General features: G+C 52.3%; 1 protein-coding gene across 2 annotated transcripts in view; it reads right to left on the bottom strand.

The window, feature by feature from the left end:
- Window positions 1-19,691, bottom strand: part of SSBP3 (single stranded DNA binding protein 3) — a 138,198-nt gene that overhangs the window by 19,668 nt on the left and 98,839 nt on the right. For both annotated transcript variants that reach the window (XM_074221363.1, XM_074221364.1), the window contains exon 5: window positions 14,892-14,981. In XM_074221363.1, coding sequence (XP_074077464.1) covers window positions 14,892-14,981 — 90 coding nt within the window. The remainder of the gene's footprint in view (window positions 1-14,891; window positions 14,982-19,691) is intronic.

The raw sequence follows: 19,691 nt of genomic DNA, 5'->3' as shown, positions 1-19,691 counted from the left end.
GAAAGCCAGGGAGAGCAGCCCTTGGCCAAGCCTATAAGTTTAGTCTCAGGCCTCCAAAGACCACAGTCGAACAGGGTCTGAGTGGTGGCTGCTGTCAAGACTGCATGTGATCACAGGCAGACCAAGAGGTGACCAGCCCCGGCCCTGGCTCAGGCTCTGAGGAGGCAGGAGCATCTGTGTCAAACTGCCAAATATTCACCGAAGGGGACTTGCACTCCTTCACTGGGCTTCCTGGGCCATAATCCCAGCTAGGACTGTCTGCCCCCTCTCCCTCTGAAGCTCCCCGTCCCAAGGTCCCTCCTTTTCTCTTCTGCGGACTCCCCACATTTTCCCGACACCGACCATGAAATCAAGACTTCCTAACCCACCTCTTGGAATCGGGACCTTAAGTCGCCAAAAAGGGATTGGCAGGAAGCTCAGGGGTTATACAGTTCAGTGCCACTGTACAGAGGAAGGAGACCCATGGGGACAGTGACTTGTTCAAGGTCACACAGTGGCCCCAGCACCTAAATGAGTGCTTAATGAATGTTCATGGGATGCCAGGGAGGGAAGCCCCAACGTGGACTTCCTGGCAGCCCCAGGATGAAGGCCACAGTCCTTGGCAGTGCCGGACAGCTCCCACAGGCTCCCACCATGGGACCCAAGGACGAAGAAATGGAGACCAGGGACGTAAAGGCTGGTGCAAGGCCACAGGCAGGTAGTTAACTGGAGGGATTAGCATTTGAACTCAGGGCTTTTGACTTTAGTTATTGATCTGATCTCATATTGGAGCTTTTCCTTTGACAAGATCTTTCCAAGTCCATTCAGCTAGAAGTCTCACTAGCCTTTGATAATGATCAAAGTTCCTGTGTGTGTGAGAGCGAGAGCGCGAGAGAATGAGAGAGAGCGCACATTTTCCAGCTGCCCAAGACTGGCAGGAGGTCAAGCTTGACAAGGCAGGCAAACATCTTGTCCTTCTCAGTGAAAAAGCCAGCGGCTCCCTCCCAAGCAGCCTCATCCACCCGAAGCCACTGGCTGACATTCTGTTCTCTCAGGCCCCTTCGGGCTTTGCCCGTCGGGGCCTGCAGACTCCTAAGGGAGTGACTGGTCAAGCAAACAACAGTATTCCAATTCAGGAAATCACTGAATCACACACTTGGGGCTGGAAGGGTCCCTTCTTAGGGTATATCTACTTAAATGTCCTCATTTTACAGATAAGGCAACTGAGGCAAGGTTACAGAGGCAGAAGTAGGATTTGTACGCAGGTCCTTTGACGACTCCCCTGCCCAATCCTGTGTTTTAATTGACTGCAACCTGATGAGGAGAGGAGGAAGGAATCCCGGTGGATCTCTGGGAGGATTCCTCTAACCCTCACGGGACAAGAATCCCTTTCCCAAGATCCCTGTCAAGCCAAGGCATCCTTCAGCCCAGGAAGACGGGCTGAGCCGCTCTTCACTCTGTGCGTTTCCCCTGGGCCGCTCTTCTCTAATCAACTAGGATGGAATGACGGGGGCTGAAATCGGATCCAGCGCCCAGCAAGGGAGGGTCAACGGACTGGCCCCTGGATTCAATAGCAAGCCCAATGGACGGGCCGGCCCTCCAGACTCTCCCCGTCCACCCTTCCGTCCGTCCCCCCACCTCTGGACTTTCAGGACCTTCCTTCAGAAACTAGAGGAAAGCAGCCGTGTCTTCAAACCAATTTCTGTTCTTTCACAAATAGAGTATGGAGTTCCAGACAGTGCCTGGAAGGCCCTGAGTGTGAATCCTCCCTCAGAACCCCCCTGCCTGGGGGCTCTTGGGCAAATCATTTGACCTCTCTCTGGGCCTCAGTTTCCTCTGAGAAAATGGGATTGAGAATAACCTATTGCATATAAGGAGATAATGTATGTAGTGTTTTGTGACCTTTAAATCTAACCCAAATGTCAGATGGAATCTATCAGAGCAACGGACCATCAAGACCAGACTGCCCTCGTCTGGAAACTCCAACTTATCGATGATGTCCATCACGTCACAAGATCAGAACCCAGTCCTCCAGATGGGGTCTGAGCTGGGCAAGAGGAGGACGGCAAGACTCTCCCTGGACCCAGCTATGGAGGCTTGAGAGCCCAGGAGCATCTGGGGCTGACCTAGTCCCCTGCTGGGGAAGCGTGAGCTTGTGGTCCACTAAAACCCCAGATCGTCAGATGAACTGCTGTCCGGCCACCCTCCTCCTGGACTTTATATGTCTCCCTATTAAAATTCTCTGGACTCCTGGCGATCCCTTCCTGGCTTTATGCCCTGCCAGTTTACTAAGTGTGCTACCTCTGCTTCTATCCAAATCCAGATGACACAGGGTCGAGCCAGGATCCTGGGGGCACTTCCTTGGAGACCTTCCTGCCAAGTTACCATCTGACTGGCATTCCTGTTGCTTCCAGGTGTAAATAGAAAACCTTCTATTTGGCATCCAAAGCCCATCAACTACAGGGGCCTGGTGCCTCCTCTAATGTGCATCAACTCCAGGCCTTTGAACAGGCTGAGGCCCCTCACCTGAGAGCTCTCCTTTCCTACCTGTGCTGCTGAGAAGTCCTGGCTTCTGGGCTGACTCAGCTCAGGCCCCACCTCCACCTGCTGCCATCCCCACTGCCAGCCCCAGGTAACTCCCCACCCACTTGGTATTTAACCTACAAGATCGGGGGATACACATAGTCTCCACCACTGCAGGGGAAACTCCATGAGGGCAGGGTCTGGCTTTGTTCTTTCTTGGACTCCCCTGCACTCACTAATAATAGTAATATGACCAACAGGAATCCAACAACCCTGAATTGCCAGTGTATACCAAGTTTTGAGCGACCAAGATCTTTCTGTGATACTGTCCCTCGGGACAAAGTCAGTGCTATTACTGTGGAGACAGTGAGACTGAAACGGTGACTTTATAGACAAGGAAACCAAGGCTGAGAAGTTAACTGACCTGCCCAAGGGTGGTCACAAAGGTCTGGGGTCTTCCTGACTCCTAACCAGGGCACTAACCAATAGGCTTGGTTACCAAGCACTGTAAAAATGTACAATGTGATTCAACTGAGATCAGTGTAGACCATGGAACCAATGCAAAGCAAAGTGGGGGGTGGGAAGTGAGAATGCAGGGAAAATTGTAAAACTCAAAATAAATAAAATCTTTCTAAAAAAAATATAGAGGGACGGCTAGGTGGCGTAGTGGATATGAGCACCGCCCCTGGAGTCAGGAGGACCTGAGTTCAAATCTGGCCTCAGACACTTAATAAATACCTAGCTGTGGGACCTTGGGCAAGCCACTTAACCCCATTGCCTTGCAAAAACCTAAAACACAACAACAAAAAAAAATAGAATATGAGAATGAAAAGGAACTCCCAGGTGGGTAAACAGAGGCCCCAGAGAAAAGAAACAATGATACAGGGCGTGGAGCTCAGGTCTCCTCAATCCGGGCTCGTGGAACCGTCCTCAGCCTCTGCTGGGCCCAAACACCAGCCTCTGTGGCCAAACTGACCCCTCATTTGTTCCAGTGAGGGAGCTGGTGAGTTCCCCATCTGGGGGGGTCTGCAGGTAAGGCAGGGCTTCCACACTCAACGCATGCTCTAGTCGCCAGACATGACCCCTGGCCCCTGCTAGTCATAGGTACTAAGAGCCACCCCTCACATTCCCCATCATCATCCACCAAGTCAAAAATTCAAATAGCTGGATGATAATAAAGCAAGGCAACACCACCGGATGAGCTCACTGGACCACCTTTGGTGGTTAGCGAGGTGGTGGTTAGGATGATCCCCATTTTATAGAGGAGAACTGAGGCCAGAGTACTTGTAAAAAAAGAAAGGGGTGCAAGCTAGGCTGGTTAGGCTAAAGGCCGAGCTGAGGGGTGTGCCTTTTATCCTGAGCCAGGTGAAGTCACATGAACAAGGTGATTCATCCCTCATGCCCCTGGGTCCAGGGACCCCTGGTTTGGGAAGGAATGAGGATGGACACAGGAGGGGTCGCCTGTCTGTGCCGTCCCTGGGCCTCTCTCATCCTCAGGGGGAGGTACAGCTGCATGCTGGAAGGGCATCAGCGCCAACAGCTCCTGTCCCGGAGGGTTCTGAGATCAGAGGACCGGAGAGAGGAAGTTACGGGGGGCCATGGTTCTTCCGCTCCCAGTCAGTGTCCTTTCCCCTCCCCCCAACCCTTGCGGGGAAGCTGAAAAACATTCTCCCCGCCTTGTGCCATATTCGGGAAGTCTTAGACTTGGCCAAGGCCTGCGAAAACAGACTTCTGAAGGGCCCAAAGAGCTCCAGTCTTGTGGGGCTCCTCAGCCCACAGGCCAGAGCTTTAAATTTTGAGGTCTAAAGACACCAGCGGTCTGGCAGTTGAGGCTCTCCCTCCCCGGTCTTCCTGGGCACCGGCCCCACACAGCTACGGGGAGGCCTGATGAGGTGGGCCCCCAATCTCTGGGCAGTCCTAGGGCATCATTTATTCCATTTTCCTTGGCCTTGATCTCCTCATCTGTAAAATGGGAGCCTGGAGTTGATGATTTTCTAAGTAATCACAGAATTCCCCCGTTGGATCTAGAAGAGATGGCTCCCGGGCGATCTGGTCCACCCTCCAGGCGCTGCCCTCGCCTAGTTTGGACACCCCCCCCACGGGACAGCCCCACAGGGAGTCTTCATCTGCCTCCTTTTCCTTGCTGTCTCGGGAGGAAGCCGTGCCCGGAGAGGCCCACTGGATTCCGGGCAGTTTTTCTCAATGGCAGAACCCGCCCTCGTTGTACATATGATGAAAGACAAGTTCCCAGAAGGCATGTGGACAGAGGGGGCAGGCTTGGCGGCCTTACAATCGAAGCCTGCCTTCGGGCTCCCCAACAAGAGGCCTCTGGCACAGCACCCCCAGCTTCCCTTGAGCCCCCGCTCCCATCTCACCTACTACGGGAAGTCTTTCCCGGTCCTCCCTTCGCCACTGGAGCCTTCCTGCTGAAATGAGCTCCACCAACTGGTCGGGCACACGGGAGGCAGGCGCCAAGCCCCGCTCTGACGGGGGAGGGGCGGCCGGGGGCACTGAAGACCCCATTCGAACCCTCCCTCTGATGCTCCCCCCGCTCCTTGACCCAGGCTGGTCAGAACAACTAGAGTAGCCTTCCTAGCGGGGACGGCCCACGCCTCACTCTCGAATCCAGGCCCACAGACCGAGCCAGCGGGCAGGACGCGAGCTCCTCCTTCCAGGGAGAGGAAGAACTGGCCCTGGCAGCCTCGGCTTGGACAAAAGGTGAAAAAAACGTTTTTAAAACAAGGATCAAGGAAAGGAAGAAAACCAGAGGAGGTCAACGGTGAGCTTGCCGTGGGAGACTGCTCACATGGGGGGGGGGGGGCACCCAGGCTGCGCGGCCCAGGCACCTGGGCTCCATCCTTCTGTTTCTCAGATGACTCCACGACACACACACACACACCACACCGCAACACAGCTACAACCACAGAGATATCACCCGTGCACGCAGAGACACAGACATAGACAGACAGACGAGCACCTACAGAGACACACACAGACCCCCACATACACGGACACAGGCACACATGCACATACACACAAACAACCCCCCAAAGGAGATGGTGCCTGGGAAGCTGTCACCAGCTGCTGGATGCCCAAGGTGATCAGTCCCTTCTCCCCCCCAACGGAGGGGGTGGGGGGAGGAGGAATGTCCCAGATGTGCAAAGACCTGGGGGTCTTACCCACCAGCTGGGTCATGGGAAGCCTGGGAAATAAGGCTGGAAAGAGACTTGGGAGCCAGGGTGGGGAGGGGCTTTGAGGGGCAGGCCAAGGACTGATCTTGCCAGGGCTGGGGGGGGCTTTCAGAGAACATCTGCTGACTGACTGGGCAGAGCAGTCATCCAGAATCCGGTGGGGCCCTCCCAAGGTCAGGCCTCGGGGATGAGATGTGGTGGGATTCCTGGCTTCTGCTGGTGCAGGGAAAAACAGCTCTGCAAATTCCAGCCCCATGATTCCCTTCGGCAAGCCCCCTCCTCTCCATGGGCTTCCCTGGCAGCCAAGGACGATGACTGGTGTCCAGCCGCTTCCCTTAAGCCCGGAAGACCCAAAGTCCCTTGCAGGGGGACACAGGAGCTTCCTGCAGGCAGGGTCTGAGCCTGGCCTTTCTCCATGTCCCCAAGGCCTGGGTCTTGGGGGGGTGGGGGCTTCATTAGTGCTTGTGGCCAGATTTCAGGCAGGGGGAGAGAAGATAGCTGAGGAGAAAGGCAAAGGAGGGCCACGGACCAGGGGAGGCTGGGGGGCTGGGCCCTGGAGGCCAGGAACAGCTGACTTCTGGACTCCTTGGGGTGGAGGCAGGTGGGCTCGGACTCTGAACTTGGGGCTGGCTGGCCCCACCCTCTCTTCTCCAAGCCCACCAGACTTCCCGGCCCGGGGAGCAGCCACTCCTAATAGGGCTCATTGGAAATGCTCCCACCCCTCAGCTGAAAGATTTCCTTCCTCCATCCCCCAGAAGAGACCCAGCAGGCCCTATGCCCATGGAGAAGATACAGCCTTCCTGAGCAGAGCCAGGGTGCCAGGGTTAGGTTTTTCAGATGGGGAAACTGAGTTTCATGGAGCCAAGGGATTTACTCAGCAACACAGCAAGTCGCCTGGGGGCCAGCTGCCCATCCACAATGCCTCTGAGCCTGGGACATACCAGGGGTTTAACAAATGTCAACTAAATGACGGACGGACTGAACTTCCTTCCCCTAAACCCAATTTTGAAGATGTCCCAGCGCGATGAAGCTGAAAATGAGAGATCCAGTCCTGGCTTTTTTTTTTTAAATAATGGGGGGGGGGATGGAGGGGACCAGAGATTTGAAGATTTGAGAGGAGGGGCCTCATCTATCCCTCAGTTTAAAGATGAGGAAACTGAGGCCAAGGGAGGCTCTAGAGTCCAGGACTAGGAAGGGACCCCAGAGACCGGCAGCGGGAGGGAGCACCACTAGAGGAGACCTCGAGCGGTCAGCCGGGTTCCTGGGCACCTCCTCTGACTCCAGACAAGCCCTTCTTTGGGCCCAGAGCTTTCTCATCGCTGCCACAAGTAAAGCCCCTCGGGGAGCCTCGGGTCAAGAAGGAAAGCAGGAGGAGGGGCGCGTGGCTGGAGGCCCAGCTGCCAGGCTGCCAGTGCCAAGGACTCTGTGCGTTAGGGGGCAGCATTGTCACAGCAATGGACCGGTTGGGAGCTCAGTCAGGAAAACAAATCCATCCATCCATCCCTACAACGAAAGAACCGTGGGGGCCCAACTTGCTCAGCAACAGGTGGAGAGGGAGATTTCCTGGTCTGCTCATCACTGAGGCTTCTGGGGTGACTCTCTGGAGTTTGGATTTTAGAAATGGGCAACTACTGGTATGTGAGGCCCCCCATCCCCCCAGACACACACACACACACACACACACCCCTAGGTTCATTCTATCTCTCACCTGTTTCACCCTCCCCTTTAGGCTCCCCCGCATGGTGACCTCTCCATCACTAGAGCCCGAAGTCCCAACTTTTCAGAAGGGTGAGGGAAAGGAGAGAGAGGTGCCCCAGCTCTATGGGCCCCAAGTTCAGAGTCCAAGCCCACCTGCCTCAGCCCAAGGAGTCCAGAAGTCAGCTCTTCCTGGCCTCCTCCAGGTCCCAGCCCCCCCAGGCTCTCTTGGTCCATGGCCCTCCTTTGCCTTTCTCCTCAGCTATCTTCTCTCCCACCTGAAATCTGGCCACAAGCACTAATGAAGCCCCCCCCCCCCGACCCAGGGGTCGGCCTGCCACTGGGGGGACAAAGATGAGGCAGGGCCTGGTAACCTTGGCTAGCGATGGGTCAGAAGGGAGAAAGGCCTTATTCTTTCCAAGCCTGAAAACTAAGCAATGAGAAGATGCTGGGGACACAAGCAAGGCGAGCAGGCGCCTCCGCAAAGGGGGAGAGGCACAGAAGCAGCCAATGTCACATGGAAGGGAATCACACACTATTATACAAGAGAGGAAACTGAGGCTAGCTGGCTAGGGGACCCAGCCTCTCTCTCTCCAAACACTGACCACCTCCAGGGCCCATATCTTGTCTCATGGGGGAAAATTCTGGCCCACCTCCCAGCTTCTGGAGAGAGAAAGAGGTCAGATCTCAGGAAGATGCTGGAACAGGCCAGGAGGGGCTCCGCCACGCCTCCCCCTGCCTCTGGCACACAGCCCGGCCCACAGCCCGTAATCCTTTCTCCAAGGGGGTGAACCCGGCCGTCTGTCAGGCTGGGAGGAGGGGAGTCAAGAGCCGACTGGGGCCTGGGGGAGGGGCAGGGGAGCTGGCGCAGCTGCCACTCGCTTCCAAGGACCCATGATCCCCAAGTCCAGGGGAAGCTGATGCTCACTCTGTTTTCCGCCCTTGTGGGGGGTGAGTCCTTAGGATCTCAGGTGGTTTCACCTGTATTCTACAAGACCCAATAAGGACCAGAGACAGAGATATGGGGGGAAGAGGAGAGAGAGATAGAGACAGAGACAGATATGAGGAAGATGAGGGAGAGAGATAGAGACATGGGGAGGTGAGGGAGAAAGACAAATATACATGGGGAGAAGAGGAGAAAGAGAATCAGAGAGACAGGTGTGTGTGTGTGTGTGTGTGTGTGTGTGTGTGTTCAGTCCTCCAGTTCACTCTACTTTCCCTCCAGTGCCATCCCCACCAATACAGAGGTGTGAGGAAGGCTCTTCTCTCTGGATGCTCAGCCTCCCCAGGACAGACACTGTTGTCTGACGCACTGTAGATGCTGAATAAATCACAAGATCATAGACCAGAGCTGAAAGGGGCCAGAAGATGTCTCCTCCACACCGGTCATTTTACAAGGCTCAGCCTCCCTGGGCTGCCCAGGTGCTCAGCGGCAGACTGGAAGTTGGCTCCAGGCCTCCCATGCCAGACAAGCCTGGTTAGCTGAGGCCTGCAGGGCTCTTGGGCCTCAGTTCTCCCCTTTGAAGAATGAAGGGGCTCGGTTCGGTGACCTTTCCATATAATCATGATTCTACCCTCACTGCCCCTTTCCAGCTCATCCCCTTGTCAGGAACACTTGTAGCAGAGCAGCCCAGCTTCTTCCTGAGACATCTGGCTGCCGAGCCTCCCCCTCTATCACATATTTCCTTTTCCTTCCCTAGGGCTAATTCTCTCTCTCTCTGCCCATGATCCCATTCCCTCCTGTCTCTTCCAAAGCCTTACTGGGGCTAATCTGTCCCTCTCTCAGATCATCTATCTCTCAAGCATGTGGCCTCTTTCCACAGGCTGCCCACCCTGGCCAATGTAAAAATAAAAAATAAAGCTCATTCCTTGCGTCTGCTACCCCACCCAGCTCCCAGCCCATCCTCTCCTCTCTGACTGCTGAATGCTTGGAGGTTTCCTAAAATGTAAGCTTCTTCCACTACCTTACTACCTCAATTCTCTCGTGGCCTGGTTCCTACTCCTCCCCAACAGTGGTCAACAAGGCCCTGCTTGTCCGCTCGCAGCTCCGTTGCTAGACACAGTTACCCTTTGCTTCCTCCTGGAAGCTCTCTCCCTCATGTCCTCGCACTGGCCCGGGTCTCCAGCCGCTGTCCCCCAAGGGCACCTCTGATGTGAGGGGTCCTACAGGGTCCTGTCCACTGGACCACTTGTCTCTTCCAGGCAGCTCCATTGCCCCATGGCACCAACACCATGTAGATGGCGTCCTAAGTGCCCTGACCTCTCTCTCTTGAGCTCTGGACCCACGTTGACAGCTGCCTGCTATGTGGATGGCCCTCAGGCCCCTCCATCTCAACAAACCTAAAACCAAGCCCACTCAAGGGCTTCCCTTCTTCCTGACTCTGTCCATGGTACCATCATTCACAAATACCTTGTTCCGAACCCTAGCTCTAGCCTGAACCTTTCCAGAAGGTATTTCAGCTCGCTGCCCATTCTTGCTTTGGGCCAACATCTCACTAAACTTAGCATGACGTCTTTGGTGACGGAGACTATGCTTCTGCTCCAGGCCTCACCTTGGGTTGCTTAGATTCCCTTCCCCATTACACATCGGATTCCTCAGAAGGCCACAACACCCCATGGGGAAGGACTGACTCAGGTATGCCTTTGTATTTCCAGCCCTTGGTAATATGTCTAGCCCAGAGTAAGCATTTAATGAATTACACGTGTGATCTGGCAGGTCACATAAACAAAGTCAAGCCCAATCTGACCACCCTGAACTAGTTCAGAATGCAAGTGATGCCCCCCAGGTCCATGTTAGCCATCCTTGCAACCTCTTATACCCCAATGTCAAAGGGCCCATTTAAAAAGCTAAACTGAAGAACACCAGCAAGTCAAGGGTAGACATAAACTAAGAATAAAAAAAAATCATATCAGAGACATTGTGGGAAAGAGGAAGAGCCACAGAGAAGCAAGAAAGTGAACGAGGACCTGGATTTGAAACCTGCTGTGGCCATTGTCTAGCTTGAGATCTATTTCTTCATCTTTTAAAATAATAGTGCATGGGGTGGCTAGGTGGCGCAGTGGATAAAGCACCGGCCCTGGAGTCAGGAGTACCTGGGTTCAAATCCGGTCTCAGACACTTAATAATGACCTAGCTGTGTGGCCTTGGGCAAGCCACTTAACCCCATTTGCCTCGCAAAAAAAATAATAATAAAAAATAAAAAAATAAAATAAAATAAAATAATAGTGCTTGAATGGATTTGGCTTGAAGGTCTCTAGGTCCTGATCTACACAGAAGAGTGGAATGTCAGGGATAGGAGAGGCTTAACATATCTTCTGAACACCTATGTGGATGCATACAGAGAAAGTACCAACACTCAAAAAGCACTGGGTCCCAGTCTAGAACCTTAGAGTTTTGTGCATTGTTGAGACCATTTAAGCCCCATTTTGAGCCTCAGTTTCCTCATCTGTAAAATGTGGAGAACAATAAAGGCATATGGGACATTTCACAGAGATGCCACAAGGAGCCAAAGGATATGAAACCATTTTTGACCATGGCCTAGAATGGCAGAATCACAGAACACGGAAACTGTAAGGGATCTCACAGCGCACACCATTTAGTCTGATGGAATCCCCATTGCTATTTACAACACTCATGCTCCTTTTGCCTTTTCAGGATCTCAGTTTCTCTCTCTACAGAGAAGGAAGTGAAATATGGTAGGGATGAGCAAGCCGAATAAGCCTTTATTAATCCTTTATTAAGCCCCAAGGGCTGTGCCAATCACAGGAGACACAAATCAGCCGGGCTTGGCTTAGGTGGATTGCATCCTGTGAGGCTGGAGAAAGTAGCTTGTAAGGACTTATTTCATTCATTTGTTTTGGACTCTTAGTACCCATACAATAGATGCTTAATAAATGAGTGCTAAATGATCAATGAGATCATAGATCCATCTATTTATCTCAAGGGTCTTTTGAACTCAAAACTCTATGCTCCAGATGCTACCATGACTTCTGCCCTTCATATTATGAGAAGTAAAATGTTCTGCAAATTTTCTGGGGCTTCAAGATGGTGACTATGTTGTGAGCATTATTTGGTCACAGCACTAAAGGAAGTTTCCAACTGGAATGTCCAGCTTAGCTCCAGAAGGTCCTTGGGGCCGGGGGTTAGAGAAAGGGAGATGGAGACAGCTGCTCTGAACGTCCCCAAGGGACCTCCCTGGGGCCAGAGAGCCTCAGCTGGTGACAGGCCAGAGAGGGCCCTGCTCCATCCACGGCTCGTGGTGGGGGAGGGGAGATGGCCCCAATCTCATATCTCCCCTCCCCCCTGAGGCTAGACTCTTGGGATGGGGGTGGAGAAGGCTGGCCAAGGCCAGTCAGCTTGCACCCAGCTGCAGCTAAGAACAGTGTAAAGCCCCTAAGAGAAAGTGCCACCAGAGCCAAGGAGGGGGAGAGTGGGAATTGTTAGCAGCAGATAAAAGTGGAGATAGCATCTCTGCTTTTGACTCTCGGAGGCGCTTGCTCAAAGATGAATTTGTTTTAGGGTGAATAGCCAAGGTCTAAAAAGTCTATTATGACGTGGACACCTTCAGGAAATGGCCTTGTCAGCCTCCCTTTGACAACAGAATGGTCTTTCCCTTCCTAGTCCCGAGGGGACGTCAGCCTCGAACAGGCACCTCATGCAATAACTTGGTTGGGAGTGTCTCTGGAGTACTGTGCATGTGTGATGCTGGCCCAGTCCCTCTATCCTTCTCAGTCTCTGTTTCCTCATCTGTAAAACTGAGTCCCGTCTCCTACAGGGATTGTGTTCTTCCCTCCTCCGCAAAGACGACGACAGGACTAGACCTTTCTGTTTTCCACTGCTCCCTAAGGGCAAAGGTCATCTCATTTTTATCTTTGTATTCCCAGTGCCTAACACATAAAAAAATGCTGGTGATGGCCACACTTCCAATATTTTTCCAGTTGGATTCCTTATGTACGTAGCAGAAAGAAGAATATTAACTTATAGAATCGTAAGACCTGGATTTAAATGTCACTTGGTTCTTCTCCACTCATATGATCTTGGAAGTTACCTCCATAAAAGTCAGTCAATAAACATTCATTATTTACTTTGCATCAGACACTGTGCTAAGTACTGAGGACCCACAAGAGGCAAAGGATGGTCTCTGACCTCAAGAATCTTACAATTAAATGGAGAGACAATCAGCAAACAAATATGTACAACCAAGGATAAACAGAAATAATTAAACGGAGAGAAGGACTGGGGAAGGCTTTCTGGAAAAGGTAGGAGTTCAAGGAGGGCGGTGATGAGGAGGGAGACCATTCCAAGCCAGGGGAATAGACTGAGAAAATGCCCAGGGTCAAGAGATGGACTATCATGTTTTGTGTCAATGGATCAGCGTACTATGAAGAATGGAAGGAAATAGGGACTTTGGGTTATGAAAGGCTTTGAGTACTGGAGGACGTTATCTTTGATCTTTGCTCCTCATGAGTAAGAGGGAGCGGGCAGAATTTCCTGAGTAAGGGGATGGCATGGTGAGCTCTAGGAAAATTACTTTGACAGCTGAGCAGAGGATGGACTAGAGAGGGGAGACCACCCTGGCAATGACAGTGGCCGAGCCATGAGGTGATGAGGGCTGGTATGGGCCGGGGGCAGGGCCAGAGGAGAAGAGATAGACAGAGGGAAAACTGACAGGCCGTGGCAGTCCGGTCCAGGGTGACTCTAAGTGGGGAGCCAGAGGGACTGGGGGATGGGGCTGCCCTCTGGAGCAATGGGGACGTTCACAATGAGTTCAGTCAATCAAGCTGTCACCATCTTAGAAGCCAGTTTGGGGATGGGGTGGGTTTTGAGGTCTCCCCAACCCCCACCATGCCACATCTTAAGACAGGGATTCCTAATCCTGGGTCTATGAAGTTACTGGGGGTTTTACCAAATGATATTTTCATAACTGCATTTTAATATCATTGATTTCCTTTAGACTGCATATTTTTTTGTATTTAAAAGCATAGTTCTGAAAAGGGTCTCTGGGTTCCAGGCAGCTAAAGGGGTCCAGGGCATACAAAAGGTGAAGAAATTCTCTCTCCTCCTGTGAACAGCATTACGTCTCATGAAAGGCGCATCGATCCAACACCCACTGTGACTGGGCACAAGGAGACGTCAGACTGAACAAGACAGTCTCTGCCTTCCAACAGGTGTAGATTCGTAAGTAAGGGCAACACATATTCTAGGAAATGCAAAATTCTATGACCAGGGACAGCACTGAGAGGGAGGTGGCAATGTGAGAGCTTAAAGATGACTAGAATGTCTGCAGCTGGCAAAAGGGCAAGAAGCGACAGGGGAGTGAGGCAAGGAAACGAGAAGCTTGACTGCTCATCCAGGGAGGTCCCTGGCTGCTTATCAACTGACTTGGGCTGGGGGCACCCGAGAGTGAGAAGAGGAAAAGAGTTCTGGTACTTTAAGAGAGGGGCATCAGGAATAGCCAGCAAGGGCCAGACTTAGGCAGAAAGAAGAATCCTAGCCCCATGCTGCTGAGGCTCACCTGCAAGAGCTGAGATTTGGCAGGGAAGCAACAAACCCATCTCTCTCAATGAGAGAGAGCCATGGGAAGCGTTCAGGGACACAGCTAAAGTGTCCGGAGACTTCCCGTGGTTACCGGCTCATCCTCCCAGACCAGCGCCCCAAGATCTCTCAGGGAAATTAAAAACACGCTACCTTTCATGAATCTTTGAAATGCCCATCCGAGAAGGGCTCATGACGGCCCTACCCATTAGTAGCTCTTAGAGCCTGTGAAGCTGTGCCTACAAATGGACGGATTACTCTGGGTAGAGGCAAGGGGAAAGAAAAGAAAGAGGATTGAGGGGGAAGAGAACCCTCCAGATCAAAATAGTGACGCAATCCTACCCAAGAAATCCCAATAAGGCACCATCAACAGGACCCAGGGCCCCCAACCTGGGTGAAGACTGCTTCTGCCTGTGGCTGAGAGCCTCAGCGACTGTTTGTCAAACACTTTCTGTGATTACAGTTGGAAAAAATTGAGTGGTTAACCAGAGGGAAAAGATTTCAGGCCCCAAACCTGCCAGCACCCAGCTGTTTGTATTGGGCTATTTGCTCAGGCCAGGAAAACCAGAAGGTGACGATAACATAAAAGAAAATGCCAAAAGATGCACATCATCCACCTTGGAGAAAAGGGCTCACAATAACTCCAAGGGGAATGATACCCAGCACACAAAGGGAGCTAAACCAATCAAAATTCTAAACCAGTGTAGCAGGGAAAAGCCAGCTCAGCAGTGAGGACACACTGAAATGGCAGGGGATTGAATTTGAATTTGATTTTTTTTGGGGGGGGGGGTGGAAGGGAAAGCAAAAGCGATAGGAAGGTAAGAGAGTTTGAACCAAGTGTCACATCAACAGTATATAGACCATGGCAAACTGAGCTAGCCACAAAACCCCTCCCGGTCCGCCTTCCACACTCAACTCGGTCGCTTGGTCCAGGGAAGTAAGGACGCTGCCCGAAGGCCGAGGCTTACCTGAAAGAAGCCAGGAGGGATGGGGCCCCCAGGCATGCCATCGTTGGGCGGGATGTTGCCCAGCACAGGACTTGGGGCCGCAGCTGCACTCTGGGAAGACAAAAAGAGAGGAGAGGTTAGAATCTGGGACTGGGGGGGGAGGGGAATGCTGTGCCCACCCTAATCAACTGCATTGGAATTCAGCTCAATTTGACACTTCACCTCCAGACTCAACTGGTGCTACTGTTAAAGGAAGGGCAAGGGGCAGCTAGGTGGAGCAGGAGAGAGAACTGGTCCTAGAGTCAGGAGGACCTGAGTTCAAATATGGCCTCAGATACCTAAGACACACTAGCTGTGTGACCTTGAGTCACTTAATCCAAAAGAAAAAGAAAAAGAAAAGAAGGGGGGGGGGGGAAGAGCAACCACTACTACCATTTCACATTGGAAAAGACTGGATCTTATGAATAGTCATGGGTGTCAAAGTGGGAATATGAATCAGGATTTCTCAGACAGCAGGTTCCCTACTCTATGTGGACACAATACCGTGAGCACTTGGGGGAGATGGGGGGCCAGCGGCAGCAGAGACAACAGTGATCATTCTCCTACCAATGTGTGTTCTAAAGTCTTGGAGCAATTTTAAATCTGAAGCCACCCAAAGACTTGGGATACCCCATACACAGGAGAGGGGAATCTCACACACACACACACACACACACACACACACACACACACACACACACACACACACACACACGAAGATGAGCACCAATGTGTAATCACTTGAATGGTTCTAACACAGAGGTCTTAAATCTTTTTCTGGACACCCCCCCCAAAACACACAAGTATACACCCCACCCACCCATATGTCCTCATATCCACAAAGCATCTGTCATATTGGTCACAGGAAGAGACTAACAGATATACTACATTCAGGAACTTAAAAACATTCTCTCTATGAAAGAAAAGGCATTAAGGTAACTTATGGGTGTTATACAGAATTTGGAACAAGTCAGAGGAGACATTAGGGTGTTGGAGCTGGGAGGAAGCTTAGAACAGGGGGTGGTGTTGGAACTAAGTAAAAAGAGAAATCCCTGAGCCCACCAGGCATGCTTTATACCAGCCTAAACGTGGAAACAGAAAGGTCAAGGGCCCGGTCCAAAGTCCCATCAACCAGGCTGAGATGAGCCATTGCTTAAATCTAGGTCTCTGACCCGTGGTGGCCCCGGCTATTTCCAGGGTACTGCCACCAGAGTTCCCTAAGATGAAAACACTGCCAAATGCCTCTCCAACTAATACAAACCACAGGATTTGTCACTGAGGCCTCAGACCCCTGCCCATCCTGGAGCTGGAGCTAAGCCCTGACAGGCGGCCTGGGGTGGGGGGGGGGGGGTGGGGGGGAGAAGATGAGGAGAGGGAAGAGGAGCGCCAATGGGCACGCCAATGGTGCCCATTAGCAAGCAGCCAGAGGAGCCAGGCCTGTTTGCTTTGTTTGTTTGCGGTCGCGGCTTCTGTGAAAATGCTCCTTCATATAATTTATTACTAATAATTATGCCTTGGCAGGGAGTGGAGGACTTTAAAATGTATGCTGTGTGGGGATGGGGAGTGGGAGTGGGGAAACGCAGAGAAGAGTGGGGGCGTGATGGGGAGAAGAGGTTCCCCCTTCTCACTGAGAGAACGCTCCATGGTGAGCCTCCCAGAGGGAGGCTTTCTCTTTCAGAAACCCCAGCATTCCACGGAAGGCCCAGTCCTCTGAGGAGAGAGGTTCGAGGGAATGGAGTGAACAGTTCAAATCCCAATTCTGAATAAACTGACCCTGGGATCAGCAGAGACATGAGGTACAGAGGTTGAGAGACCTCTGGGGGTCACTGAGTCCAACCCTCTCATTTAAAAGATGAAGAAAGCCTAGGATGCCGCAAAAACGGCTGGATTATAGCCAGAGATTCTGGGTTCAAATCGTGAGTCTGTCCCTGACTCCTGTGTTTGACTGGGAGGACCCAGAGACAGGCCAATGACACAGCCAGGGTCTCCTAGGGCCCTGAAACTCAAGGCCACCAGGTGGGCTGGGAGCCAGGATGAACCAAATTCAAATCTGCCTCGGGGGCTTACCCGCTATATGATTACTTCTGGGCCCCATTGTCCTCATCTGTGAAATGGGGAGACAAACAAAACCATCTCCCAGGGTTACAGAACCTATCTTAAAAGCACTCTGCGGGTGACTGTTCCACTGCCTAAGGGCTGAAGAGATGGCGGGATGTGGTCAGACTCCACAAGGGTAGAGGATGTTAGAGGATGCCCGACCCTCTCCACTTGCTAAGACAAGGAGCCTTTGCCAAGTGTTTGAACAGCTCTCCTGCAGTCACTAACAGACCAGGTGACACGTGCGAGATTCAAACCCAGGGCCTCAATTCCAGGGCCATTTCACCACCAGCCTGAGGGTTGTGAAAACCAAAATCTGGTCATTGGAACAGCTGCCAGCTGAGCTGCCTCCATTCTAGCTCTGAGATCTGAGGATTGACCAAAGCCTGGACGCTGGGCTGGAAAGACCTGAGCAGGAGTGGCGACTAGACCCTAGCGACAATATGCAGCTCAGCTGGGCTCTGACTCCAAAATCACTTTTATCACCCAGAGTTTGAAGGGTGGCCAAGTGACTGCACTTTGCCCTCACCAGTCGAGAGGAGGGTTCTGCCGTGGTTGCCACTGTACAGACAAGGCAGATAGAGTTCAAGCTCACCCTGAGGGTCCCAGAAGGGGCCAGTCTGAGGATCTCTGGTTCCTTCTTTGCTAACAGGTTGCCCAGTCCCATCCCTAGGTCTGGAATGGACCACAGGACCATGGTGGGCCTAACACACTATGAAGCACTTTGGAAACTCAAGGGCACTATGGGACCGCGAGGGTGTACTGTCCTCCATTGGCACAAGGACAAGTGCAATCTTGCCAGGTCCGCAGAGAGGCCTCTTCATGAGGGCCCAGCTGGTAGGGACAAGACCTTCTGGTGTGGTTCCATGCTGAGCGTCCTACCCCTCTTCCAATGAAGTGGTCAGCAAAGGACAGTGGAATGGGCCTTGTGTGGCCATGGCCAGCATGAGCTGGAGAAAAAAGACAGGATGCCCTGGGGCTCCCACCCACAGAGGAGGCATTTATTTCCTTCTCTTCCTTTGAAATAAAGAACCCTTCAATTCAGGGTCAGGTGGAGAGTCCTGTCTCAAAGGAAAGAAGGGGGCCAGCCTCTACCGGGGGGAGGTCAGCGTCATACTAATGGGCAGGGACCACCTGCCTCTTAGTCCAAGCTGCTCTCCTGGCTGTGTCGGTTGACATTCTCAAGGCTCTGGAGGAGGGGCTGTGTTGAAGGGTGGTGGGTCAGAGATTTTTTTTTTTAACCAAAGATTCCTGCTCCCCCCCAAAAAATTACTGATTATTCAAATTCCCAGGATGATAATTTAATGCCAACTGAACAAGGAGATGAGGATGGAAGGTTCTCCAGCTCTATCAGCGGGCTGGGCGATCCAAGCACAGCCACTCCCAAAGCTGTTCTGAGCAGCTGGTTAGCTGGACACGGGGCTGGGGAAGTTCCGTGGCTACTTCTGATCACGAATGACAATCCCAAGTGATTTCCTCCTCAAAGTCAAGTATTTGTCCATGCTGAGTCTTACAGTCCCTTCTTCACAGGCTCCTGATTCCTACACAGGATATTTTGAGCCGACCCAAGCTGGGCGACAGTGGTGGAGGAGCTCTTGTCCTTCAGCTATAACCCCACAGATCTACCACTGTCGAAGAGAAAAGTGCCATGTAAACCTCAGGGCATCACTTCTACACCTAGGGAAACACTAAGGGCAAACCCCAGGTTTGGTGTTAGAACCCACACACAAGAGGTCTACACTGCACTGAGCTCATAGGCTTGCCTGGCAGGTCAGGGGTGTTTGGGATGCTCCCCCAGTCCCTAGCATGCCCACCTCTGCACCTTGGAACTGGCCATCCTCTGGGTCTAGAAGGCACTCCTGACTTACGTCCACTTAAAATGGCAGCCATGCCCTCCTCGAGAAGCTGCTGATGCCCCCTGGGGAAGCCTTTGCTGATCCCAAGTGACCTGGCATTTATCTCTTGAGGCTCATCTACTCTGGCCTTGGTTTAGTGTGCATTCTTCCTTTGTTTTTGTATTCCAGTGACCAGCGCATAGTAGGATCTATCCCTGACCTACATCGGAGCCTTCTCGTGTCAAATCACTTAAGTTATTTAGTACATATTAATGAAGATGATGATGATGATGATGATAAGGAGGAAAGGAAGGGAACGAGGATTTATTTCATTGAATCCTCTAGGCAGTAATCCAGGCTGCCTCCAATAGCTGCAATGATCATTATTATCAATTATCAGTCAGGCCCCTTTGCCCCCACAAGCTCTGCTGCCAAGAACCCCAAAGTGGGGGATGAACTGTTAAGGCTCCCCCTTTTAAGAAGGGGACAAAGGGATAGGGAGGAACAGGGAGGGGGCTCCTTCAAGTTCAAAGTTATCCAGCCTGACCCACCCACCACCCACTCACCCTGCAAGGCTCCCAAGGGAACATGAGACCACTCCCACCAGTAAGCCACTGAAGACCCACCCCATGCACTCTCTTTCCTCAGAAGCCTCTGGGAAGAGTGAACAGAAGAGGAAACTAATCTGGCCAAACCCTCTGGCATGACTTAGGAGGCTGCCAAGTGCCACTGGGCTCCCCCACCTCCCTTGCCCCACCCCAAACACTCAGGTTTTGGCTTGTAGCATCCTGGTCCCACATGAGAAACTACCAGCAGCTCAGAATTCAGCATCAAAGCTGGCACAGGCCAT

Source organism: Macrotis lagotis, chromosome 2 (genome assembly GCF_037893015.1).
Source record: "Macrotis lagotis isolate mMagLag1 chromosome 2, bilby.v1.9.chrom.fasta, whole genome shotgun sequence".
Classification (NCBI taxonomy): Eukaryota; Metazoa; Chordata; class Mammalia; order Peramelemorphia; family Peramelidae; genus Macrotis; species Macrotis lagotis.
Note: the sequence above shows the minus strand (reverse complement) of the source record. Positions and strands in the feature narration are given on the sequence as shown.